We start from the raw sequence: 12,513 nt of genomic DNA on the forward strand, positions 1-12,513 counted from the left end.
GCTCTTCTCTCCTTCACCGGTGCTCACGGTGCAGCTACGCCTCCCGCCTGTCTGGGCAGCAGCGGCAGTAGTGTAGTAGTAATCTGCGTGCCGCGTACTCGGCTCGCATTTTGTGTCACCGTGCCACCAGAAGAGGGGCGACAGACTGCTGCGCGTCAAGGGGATACCAGTCATCATCCACACGGTTCAAGCTACATCCCGTTGGGGGCAATGACATTGGCAGCCTGACGTGGGAATTAACGAGAAAACGCAAAAATGACTGTGGACTTTGAAGAATGTATAAAAGATTCGCCCCGATTCAGGTAGGAGCTCCTCTCGGGCACATAGTAGCTTTGCGCAAAAAAATGGCACACCTTATTTTAGGCTACGGGATTTCTTTTTTCTGAAGGGGGGATAGCACGCTTCGCCCATGCGGAATGTAACAGTGGTATCAACAGGGTAAAATGAAAGGACGTTGAAAGAGCTGGATGGCGATTCTCTATCCATATTTTTATTATTGCATTTTTATTCATTGATTGTAATTTTCATATGGCATCTTTGTGATACATCAGCTGGATGTGTAATGGTGTGATTTTTATTTTATTTTTATTTTTTAACGTGGGCTGTCTATCAGCCCAGTGCAAATGAGGAGATGAGGGACACCCACTGCCACGCACAATGAGGATCCATATTGCCGAAATGTAAAATTACAAGTGGTTTTCTAGTGATCACATCATTCCCTTAACCTTCTTACAAGGGGCACACATACATTTTGAGGGTATAAGGGGAACACTGAAGTACAGTTTGGGTGCAGTCTTTTCTTTAGTCATACAGAAGGGCATGCAGTCCTCTAATGTGTGTCATTTTGCACAGTGGAGAGGAGAGACCCTTGCAGCAGCTGCAGCAGCACCAACAATAGTGGCCCTGGCTTGCAAAGAAGCAGCAGGGAGTGGAGTACACACTCTCTGCAAGAAGGGAGTTTGTATCCTGGGCACAAAGCCAGCTGTGCCTATCCGCTGGAGGTTTGTAGCCTCACTAGGTCCACGTGCCAATCTGGCTGCACTCCTGTACAGGCCAGTGGGGGAGAATAAAAGAAAGCAAGCAACATGTAGGCCAGGAATCCCCTGTTAAATATGCCAGTTAGAGGTGTTGCAGATATGTGGGCATGCCTTCTACTTAGTGTTTTCAACTTAAAGGACCAAATTATGAATTATTTAGTTTGTAGAGAAATAAAAAAATGCCACAGATCGGTTATTAAGTCATCCCCTCTGTATCTCCATGTCAGCATTGGTTGCGTGTTTAGTTGCAGTTCTCTATGTTTGTCATTTTGTTGCTTCCCTCTTGCTCTTCCCCTGTGTCTCCCTCTCACAGTCAGCTCATCTGGTTTCTTCACTGTTGTATATGTCCTCAGAATAATAGTTAGTAAATCAAATGAGAAGGCAGGCAGGGAAATGTAAGAAAGAGGGCGAGGGGAGACGGACATCCAGTTGGCTCCATAAATCTCATGCTGATTTATGGATGATAGATGGCTGAGAGAGAATGCCAGGAAGAGAAAGAGAAGCAGAACAGACTCAGAAACTTCCCCTTCTCTCTCCCAGTTCACTGGACGAGTTCCAGACCTGCTGTTTCCTTAGATCATAGGACACACGTCATGTGTACGACTGTAATTGTGATAAAGAAGATGGGGATCATTATTTTGTAAGTGCTGTTTGGACCATAGGATGCCTTCACTTTCATGTCCCTGTTCTCATTATCCATTCATCAGGATAATTTCAGCTGTACTCAGCACGGTTAGTTAAGTCACATGTGGAGCTCAGTTTTATATAACAATGATGCAACATATAGATACTAAAAGAACTACTGGATAAGGGCAGCAGTGCCCAAAGGGCAAATTCATGTGACAAAACTAACAGTGAAAGTGAGGGTGACCCGAGTGACAGTGAGAGGGAGAGACGCTCATCTTGAGGACATCAAGGTTGAGACAGTGTTGCTGTAAGAAGTTTTGAATGAAAACAATGTATGTGTGCTGGTGTTTCACTGAGTGTGTCAGAACTTAATCCTAAAGACTGATTTGTTTGAAAAATAAAGTGACAGGTCAGAGTTGCGTGACTAAGCCATCCAATTAAAGATCATCACTGCAGAAATTTCCATTATATTGAAGCGTGTTGTGATCCAGCTGCCTGTCTCCCCCTCCTTGTTGGGTCATTCTGTAGAAACAGAGCAATCCTGTCTATCTTCCCACACACAGGCCTATAACAGCTCACACACACCCTCTCGCTGCAGGTCTTAACTTGTGCCAGCGCTGTCTCTGTGTAAGCATCACTGAGTGAGCAGGAAAGAATTTGGAAAGGTATTCGTGCCGGTGTATTTGTAACACATATTTTTGTTCAGCCTCTCTCTGTATACTGAACTCATCACCAGTGCCCTGCCTCCTATTCACCTGCTCTTTCATTCATTCTTCAACAAAGCATGTGTGGCGTGTAAATCTGCCTATAGTTGGTGGCAATGATTGTTTTAAATCAGATTTCCTGGAGCCACGGCCCTATTACATGTTTGTTTGCCTTCGTTTCAGTATTTCTAATCCCAGCACCACTACTGATTCTTTTATTGGTTGATTGGGGAGAAAAAAGTAGGCCTGCACAGGTTTTCAGTGTCACTGCAACAGATTTATTATCTGTGAGTCAGAGAACAGCGCGGAAAAAGAATAGAAAAAGATCTAAATGTGACTCGGGTGTTCAAAAGCTCCACTGCCAAGTGTTTGTTGTCACTGTATCGCAGGTTGGAACATTGAGAAAACATGCCGGTGTTAAAAAAGAAAAACGCTGATGAGCTTAGAGGTGAACAGTTTAGAACCTGCTACAGCTGAGAAGCATCATCTTGTGCTTGTGGTTTCATTTGATTCAGATGTTCAGTTGCTAAAACCAAGTGACATAAACATAAATGTTTCGAAACAGCTAAAATGACCGTGAATCGGCACTTGTTTTACATGTTCAGTCGCAAAAAGGATGCATAACTCGATCTATTTACAGCATGCATTTTGTCCTTTATTTTACTGTTCTGACAGTGTTGTTGTGATATAAGTGTTAATATTCATATGGGTGGGTGTTAGCTGTTGCCTAGCAACAGCTGCTGTAAGCCAGACAGCTGAGATCTGGGAGAAATGAGGACGGAAAATTTAAGAATGGACGAGGCGAGTGGGCACCGTGAAAGACGTCATCTTCATTTTGATTTTCAGTCACAGAGAATTGCTGTTGGATGCCTAAATCCAGTGTCAGAGCGCATTTAGGAATAATATTAAGCTCACGGGAGGTCTGTCTGTGTCATTTGTAAACTGTAAATCAAAATGAGAATACTGAATATGGACTAGTGTTTGTTGACTCCAGCAATGGACGTTTTAGGCCATCGTGTACTGAGAAGCGACTTCTATCCCACGCACAGCGTATACTCAGCATCAAGCTGTCCAGACAGGTTGAGAGAGGGAGTCAATGGCATTTGAAAAGTGGACGCAGCAGATCGAGATGTTCTTTTTGCAAATGTGTCGCACAGACCGAAACTTTATATTTTATTACACAAAACACAAAATACTTTTAGGACAGGGAAAAACCGAAACCTCGTCAAAGCTGCTCAGTCTATAATGTTTAAAACAAAACTAGGGTCCATGTATAATAATTTTCCCATAAGACTGGAGGGATTGTGCTACAGACTGTTGCCAAACCTGCGTGCAAGTTTACCTCATATTTAAATACTCTCTTCAGCTTTCAGGTAGCTGCATGTCATATCCCAGCGTAACAGCTGTTACACACATTCTTAACCTTATTTCAACAGCAGTGTTGCATGTTCAGAACTTAATTTTGGTGATGGCTTCTCGTGGTCTTGCACGTCGTTCTTTGGCTAGCCATCGGTTTGTGGCGTATTCTTTCAAAGCCTTGAACCACAAAGTAGATCCGGCCAGACACGGTGCTTCGGACCTCCCAGCCTACAGGTAAAGGCCCGAGTTCCTCACAGCTCACGCTGGCCAAATCCCGTGGTATTTCACTGACATCCTGGTATTTTGGATCCACAAGAGTCGACATTGAGATGAGAGGGTTGAGTTTCATCAGTTAAAACTTGCACTCTTTGTGACTTGGTTAACAAAGTGCATGCACATACTCTATGGATCTGTTATTTAAATTAATTGCACACTGAGTCATATTATTTTTCTGATAGTTGCAATAAAAAAATGATCTAAAAGGCACCAAAATCACAAAGTCAGACACAAATACCCTAGTTTTTTATGAACATGTGAAAGCTTTAAACAGTGTTATTTCTGCTCTATAGTTGGTTAAGTTGATATTACCTACAGTTTTGAGTGTTTCAGAGTTAACATGGGTAGTAAAAAAGTGTGTTTTTGAGACAACATGAAAACCCCATAGTCTGAGAAAAAGGGTGTGAATGTTTGCTTTAAGCTCCATGGCCATTACGTTATTATATGTCTGGCTGTTTAGAGCTGGAGGAGTTTTATTCAGAAATGAATGTTATTCTAAATCTGTATAGAGAGAGCCCACATGATAATAAATTGCAAAATCGTGGAAGTTCAAAAATATCTCAGGTTTATATAACCTGATGGTGAAGTGGATTTGATAAAAGATTTGATGTGTCTGTATAAAAAGAGGCTTTTAGCTGCCCTTATGTGTGATTTCCTACAATTATTTTTAAAAGCATGTCTCCATTTATTGGCAGATTAAAGTGCTTTTTGATGCTCTAGTTGTCTGTCTGGTGCCCTGGTTTCTTTAACTGTCTGGATTTTTATTCCCTACCTGCATCACCATTACCTCTAATCCTCTCTCTCTCTCTCTCTCTCTCTCTCTCGTTTTTTCTGACACATCTTGACTTTGCTGTCTATTTGAGATACTGGGTGCTTATTGTTAAGAGCCTGTGAAATGTGTAAATATGCGTCATGCTGTCTTTGCTAGTCAGAGGCGGGAAAATAGCTCTGCTGTTGCCAAGAGTGACCAGTAGGCATTGGCAGGTGTAGACAATACCCTTCTCATCTCGGTATCATGCGTGATGGCAGGAGAGATTCATATCTGTCCCCATCAATGGGAAAATACTCAGTAGTTGTTTGAAGAGTGTGCCAGCGGGCAGGTGTCCCAGCAGAGAAAACAGTCGCGTTATTTGCAGAGGTGAACATCACATGGTGACTAACAGCCCAGATGATTTCAGACTGGATGAGAAAATGCATTAAAGGGCTGAATAAGATTACATGTCGGTTCTCACTGGTTCTCACTGATAAACTGCACATGTGCAGATATGATGTTGTCTGGAAAATGTCCCAGGCTTGTACCTGTTTTTAGTTCTAAGCCCAAAAGGACCCTGTCTAACTGCTTGTAACCTATTTTGGAGAAAAACATCTTTGAGAGTCACCGTGACCGTTTGAACCATCAGGAATAAAGCCTCTTTACAACTTTCAGCTTTTGGCAAAATGTTTAAAAAGGCTCCAGACCGCTTGCATTAAGTAGCTGATGTCTAGACATTCGTTCCCAAACACTTTCTCTAATGCATCCGTGTACATGGGAGATGAGCAGAGGAAGAAAGGAAACAGCCTGGCTGGCCTGAATCACTATTCTATTATACACATGCTCTCCATTCATATTAAAATCTAAACGTTTTTCTTTTCCAGCAGTGTTTGCAACCAAATCTGTTGCATTTGAGCTATAATAAAAGGGATTTTCCCTCCAAGATGGTAGTTTGTCTTTTACAAGGTATAGGAAGGTCATGCAGTTACTAATGCTGGACTTGGTCCTACGTGTTGGGAATTTATGTATTTTAAATATCCCCTGTCACTAATCTGTGAGCATACGTTAAAGCTAAAGCACTTTTTAATCTGTACAATGGAGTCAAATGCAAAAAATATTAAAAACTGCTAAATCTGCTTCAGTTTATGTTATCTTTGCCACTGTGATAAAGGTATGAAGGAACATCAAGGCAGTAATAAATACTTTTCCTTCTTCTTGTGATACTTTATTAATACACTGCGTCCAGAACATGTATCTACTCTAGAGTTAGGCAGCCACCAGAGGATGAGCACACTGCAGTCATTAACGGATGGTCAGCAACAATATTCAGGTAAGCTGTAGTGTTTAAGTGATGTTCAGTTGGTACTAAGTGGTACAAAGTTTGACAAAATATCTATTACACCACCCCGCCCTGATCCTTTGATACGATAAAAGCCACAATGAATCCATATTATTCAAGCCCAGTTCTGACCTGAGCATCTGAAGGTTACAGCGGAAATTGAGACTCATCACATCAGGCAACGTTTTTTAATCTTCTGATGTCAAATTGGTGAGCCCGTGTCAGCTGCATCCACCGTTTCCTGTTCTAAACTAACAGGAGTGGCACCCGGTGTGGTCTGCTGCTGCTGTCGACTTCAAAGTTATACATGTTGTGCATTCAGAGATGTTCCTCTGCATCTGGTTATTCGAGTTATTCCTGCCTTCCTATCAGCTGGAAGCATTCCTTCGACTCTCTTCTGACCTCTGACCTCAGCGAGGCCTTTTCGCCTAGAGAACTGCCGCTCACTGGATAGTTTTTGTTTTTGGAGCATTCTCTGTAAACCCTAGAGATGAGTGGGAAAATCCCAGTAGCTCAGCACTGTCTGAAATGTGATTGGTGGAGTAGACTTTTGTGTTGACAGTTGGACAGATGTCACTAACATAGCGATGTTATGCAGTGTTGTTTAGAACAATAAATGTGAGTATTTTGATTTGAATACAGTTTTGAATATTTGATTAGCCCTGAAAGTGTAATAGGTACATGTGTTGTTGCGCACGTACTGCGTGATATAGCAGCTTTGCTAATACTTTCTTTGCTCTGAAAGGTTCGACCGCAGCAGGTTGAGGATGAAGCAGACGGTGCCATGATGATAAACTCCTAATGATGTTAGTGATTAGATCAGGAAACCCTCACCGGAAAGAAATCCCTTAGCTATATATTGACCTGTTAAACTATTTTAACCTGCAAGTGTTAACAGAAAAAACATGCAGACTGGCAGGGCCATAAAAATATCTCGTAACCCCTGTGAGTTTACATAAATATTTTAGTTCCCCCTGGGTGTGTAAAGGTAGCGTCGGCTGTGAACTGCAGAAAGCTGGCCGGTCTTGTCAGAAGCTTCACAAACTGTTGTTACAACTTAGGAGGAGTGCAGTTTGTGGCAGCGTGGTCTCGATGTATTGTCTAACCCTCTGACAGAGTGATATGAAGTGCTCTTTTTATTGCATCGAAAGACATCAGGTGAACGAAGAGGGCAACCCCGCCTCAGTTGTTTTGCATGTGCGCCTTGAATAGGTGCCCTTACGTGACTCCAGATTTAAAAAAGCGCACTGCGCATTGCATATGATGTGAAAAAGGCGATGCCCCCATTTGCCACCTGCAGATGTTTGCTGTGTTCAGAAATGTTGTAGCCAGTAATACTGTTCCTGTTTTTGTTTTAGGAACAGAGTTGTTGACATCCATCGACTTAGAAGCAGCGTTTCTGCTCTTGCAGCATTTTGTTTGTTTGCTTGGAAACATACTGTGCACAGATCGCAGCTGCTGCTCTGCTCACAAATCTGGTATTCCCGCTCTGTTTTGCTCTTACACGAGACTCGGTGTTTGCAAACGTGCAGGATCCGATTCTTTATTTCAGAGGAGCATAGAAGGATGGAAATCAGTAGCGATAATGATAATGATAGGCACTTGAATGGCTTCTGTACTGTGTGGTTTTCATTCTTCTTATCGGATTTGCATTTGTGTCGCACGTGTGTGTCTGCCTCCCGGCCAGCATGTTGGCAAATCACATCATCTCATATTCCTCTTTCTGCCACCGTGCCAAGCACACAGAAGTTGGGCATGTTCATGAGAACATGGGCCCATCACGTGGACACATCCAGTGAATCCACGGAGTGCATGCGCTGCTGGGGGACCTATATGAAATAGGATTATCAGTAAACACACTCTGATTAAATCAGCTGGATAGCCTACAGACCCCGTTAAAGCTCACACACTATCAGCCTCATACCCTGAGAAGCTTTAATACAATTTTCCTTTCTGTAGTGTGAGGGATGAAGAATTACACAAGTACTGTTGACAAACTGCAGTTTAAAGGACTTGCAAGCCTTGGGTCAGAGTACTTCTATGTCCCACTGAAAACTTTTTATAAAACCAATTCACAATGCAGTGGCTTTCATTTTAAGAGGCGTCTCCATGGTTGCCGAGATCATAATGGATGTTGTACAGGAGGATGCTTTAACCGCAGCGCAGTCCTGAATATTCGCAATTCGAATCAAGCAGGTGCAAGGCAGCTCATTTTAGCTCACCGTCCTCAATTTTAAACTTTGTCAGTTATGTATTTTATCCCATAATATAACGTTATCGATTTTCGATTGAGGCGATTTTACAAGTTTGCTCGGCTAACGTAGCATGGTGGCGCATGAGATGAACCCTCTTGTTTGTAGTATTCCCAGAGTATTTTAATTTATTTAATAAAATATTGATATTTGTCCCTGTACCGATACAATATTGCCACATGAAATATCGTGATACTATGCTTTATTACTGTGTTTAACATACAGTACAACTCTGCACACAAATATCAGGAGAAAGAAAAGATCACATTAAGATCTCTTCGTGGTCCAGCTTACTTCTCCTGACATCTTTCATTTTCTAAATGCCCTCCTGACTCTCGTCTAAAACACAAATTTGACTGAGTTACAAACTGAACTCTAATCCTGATAAAACGCAGAGAAACACAGGCACTAACTATTGTAACCCCCGCATTGATTAAGCTGCATCTTAATTCCAGCTCAGTGGATGTGACAGTCAAACAGGCTTTTTCTATAAACTAGAATCCCAAAGTGTAATTATTAATTCTTTGTCTTTGGAAAATAATGCCAATCAAAGTCATAGTTTCATAATGACTGCGACTTGCAGTTTATTTTGGTCCAGAGAGTAATTACCCAGATCAGAGCCTGGGCAGCTGTGATTGAGCAAGTCGTGATTCATGGGAGAGCTTTAGCAGATTCTCATTTAATCTGGATGACTATAAAGCGCCACTTTAAGGTTTCAATTTTGCATTTATAGAGCGACTAAGTCTAACAGGCGGTTGATTTAAAGATGTGGCGATCAACAGCGTCAGCACAGACAACATGAATCATTTGAAAACATCCTTTTGACAAAGTCTGATTTGTGGCAGATGTGTTGGTCTCATCGGAGTCGAGGGTCACTCCTGTCGTGAGTAAGAAGAGTGAAAAATGTGGCACAAATCAGACCTTCTCACGTCTTTCATGCTGTGTCATGGTTTATTGTGAGTAACCTCTCTGTGTAATCATTCAGTCCCACTAAGATCAGCATTTGGTGTGGGAGTTTGTGCAAATGCTGCCAAGGCCTCTTGAAACTCAAATCAAAACTATTAAGTAAATTGGCGTCGTCTTGTTCCTGGGTTTCTTTCTTCATGTTGGTATTACAAGTTGTTTTCCCAGCAAGAAGCATTTGTCTATCCTTTGGCATCCCCCGCAGTTTAAACACATATTTTGCCTCACTTGAGATGTATTTTTTAGACTCTTCCAGAATCAAAACACAGCTTGCTAGTTTTATGTGTTATGGTAGTTACTTGGGGGGTGGAGTTGTTAACCAAACACACAGACTGACTTTTGGTTTAACTGGAAGTCATGTTTGAAGAGAGTTCACAATGCAGGAAGTCATTAAATCACATAAGGGGGAAACCAGCTTCACCGCTTATGTGTAGTTTCTGGAATGCATTTGTATTTTCCAGACTTTTTGTGCAGAAAGCTACACATGAAACCTTGGGGCACTGTATATGTTTGGACAGACGCATGTAGCTGTACAAACATGCACATTAAAGACAGAATCTGGCACCACAATGTGACACGACAAGGTGATTTTCTGCAGGGTTAAAGGGTCAGTGGTTTCTCACACTTCAAATCAACATTTTGTCTCCAAGATACTTGAAATAATAAAAGTGGTCTTAAAATTGTGTTTTTTGTACAGAAAGAAATAAAACGTTTGACTTCGTGGTGGCTTTCTGTGTGCCAGGAGGTTTTATACACGGTTTTGCATTTTTTTTAATACACTGCAGTTGAAATAGCCATACATGTTTTTTTTTCCTCAACTTGAAAACATTTTTTAAGCCAGGATAAACCACTTAACAACTTCCATAGGATTTAAAGGCTAGTCTTCACTGTTTACATCCTGTTGAGGGGACTTGCATCGAAACCTAAGAGCCTGTTCCACAAGACTGTCGACGCAGTCGGTCTTCCGATGTTTATCCGTCTATAATTCTGGATCGTAGCTAGCCAAAGAAATCGACGCCTCTGACGTCGGCAAGACTAATTCTTGTGTTAAAAATAGAAATTTAAGCTACAAGTGCGTGTTTGTCGTCTACACGCAATGTGGGAATTATCTGGTGTCGCGGGGCTCCGTGCCTTCGATAAACAGCCCAACTGGTTCAACCAAGTGGTGGCCAAAAGACAGGAAGGGAGAGAAAAGAGTTGGGAAATCTTTGTGTGCACACCCACCAGTCGTCTTGTTGTGGTTGCACTCCTCTTCTTCACCTTTATCCATCTTTTTCCTCACTGTACTCTCTCCTCCAGCCTCCTATATTGGCAGTGTGCAGAGTGGATATGAATCAGTGACAGCGCAGCAGCAGCAACACTGACTGCGTTTCAGTATGCTGCCTAAGTCTGTTTTTGCTCTGGTTCTAGTTAAAAGATTGGAATGTAGCATGACTGGAAGGATGATCGATGACTAAACATACAGGGGCAATGACTGATGAGCGGATGTTTGTAGTGGAGGGGGAATATAGAGGAAGAAAGATGGTCCAAAGGGATGGAGTGCACCCAGAGGAAGAAAGACAAAAAAAAATGGAGACAGATTAATGGCAGCACATACAGACACATAACCGTGTATAAAAACCCACTGTGGTAAAATTTCCCAGAAAAGTATCTTAAAGACACAGAGGACAGCTTCCTTAGGCTGACAAATGATACAGTCTCACAATCATCCTGTTCAAACTGGAATAGAAGGTGTTTGTGTTTGCACGTCTCGCTCTTACATCTGGGGTCCACTTGAGCAGCTGGTTCAGATTTGGCCCAACTTTCTCTGCCTTGGTTTTAATTGTACACACTTGGCTTTATGAACAGTAGTTTTCTTTTGCGTCAGATTATTAGTTTATACTTTGATAGGCTGTTTGTCCTTCCTGTTTACTCTCATGTCTTACTCAGCCCTCGCGCTCTTCCTCCACCCACAATCCTGCTGTCCCTCACACCAAATGTGTCAAAATTTTAGACCACCGATACAAATTTCCGGTGCCTTTAGTAAATAGCACAATTCACATAGTTAAGATTTTTTTTTTCCTTCTTCTTACTCTTCAATCTCAGCTACAGTCTGTTGAGACATGCATATCTGACCATTTCTATCAGGTTGTTGATGCTGGCTTGCCGTGTGTTTGGCGCCCCACCAGCCCCAATCCTCGCTGAATCCGTACACCCCTGCAGTGCTGAAACCACAAGTGTGATTGACAAGCCAGTCTTGAGGGACATGAAAAGAAACCGGAACACCTTTTGCTCTTTCTTGGACACTGATGGATTCCCTAGTCATGTTTCCCATCTTTACATTCTTCAGCCTGCATCCGTGCCTGAAATCCCTGAGGAATTCCTCAGGGATTTCCAAATGAAAATATTCCCATCTGCCATGTCAGCAGTCCCACAGTTTCTTGGATTCATAAATCCCACTCCTACAAAGTCACATAAGCATGCACTCTTTCACGAACAGAGTGGTTCTTTCCATTTGTTCAGTGGTTTGCCCACCGCGTACAAGGGTCAAGAAAAAAAATCACAACAGCTGAACCACATTCATCAAATTATAATGGCAATTGATCTTAAAGCAGGCAGGAAGGAAGGAAGACCGTGTCATAGATTGCTTTGGTATGAGGGTGTAGGGATATGGTGGGTATGTGTGTGTGTGCATATGTCACATAGACAGATGTAGCTAGCTGAACAGGGTGGTTCTGTCAGAGAGATCTGGCCTGGAGAGCAGGAAGATTAAGGTTCAGCTCGATATGAAACAAGCGTAACCAGAAGTTTCATGGTGACGGCAACTTGCAGTCTACTTTGTACTAGAGTGTAGAAAACCAGATTAGAGTAAAAGCTTCACTTTGACTGCAGCCAAGCACCGTTTTCTCCCACAGTTTCTGAAACCACATCACATAAAAACTAGCTTTGTTAAGTTAAAGTGTTCGATAATTACTGCTGACAATTTTTGAGGTCTAACTCGGGCCAGTCATATAATTAAATTTCATAAATGTTATGTCACCCTACTGCAGTCAAAATGCTCGCATCACAACAAGTCAGCTACATGGGAGCAGATAAGCGATGATCTTAGCTGATCTGTTCATTGTAAAATATTAAGCTCTGAACTGGAAGCATCAGCTGCGTCAGAAGTCCATGTGTATTTACTACCTCATTACCAACATGTTAACATTTGATTTGTAAAATATAA

General features: G+C 42.1%; 1 protein-coding gene across 5 annotated transcripts in view; it reads left to right on the forward strand.

Moving 5' to 3' along the window:
• The first annotated feature begins 13 nt into the window (after positions 1-13).
• The window catches only part of LOC113022706 (arf-GAP with coiled-coil, ANK repeat and PH domain-containing protein 3-like), a 57,209-nt gene continuing 44,709 nt past the window's right edge, over positions 14-12,513 (forward strand). For 4 of the 5 annotated variants that reach the window (XM_026168392.1, XM_026168394.1, XM_026168393.1 and 1 more), the window contains exon 1: positions 14-302. In XM_026168392.1, the coding sequence (XP_026024177.1) occupies positions 256-302 (47 nt within the window). In that variant the 5' untranslated portion in view covers positions 14-255. The remainder of the gene's footprint in view (positions 303-12,513) is intronic. The other variant, XM_026168396.1, reaches the window with a different exon arrangement.

Source organism: Astatotilapia calliptera, chromosome 5 (assembly GCF_900246225.1).
Source record: "Astatotilapia calliptera chromosome 5, fAstCal1.2, whole genome shotgun sequence".
NCBI classification, from domain to species: Eukaryota; Metazoa; Chordata; class Actinopteri; order Cichliformes; family Cichlidae; genus Astatotilapia; species Astatotilapia calliptera.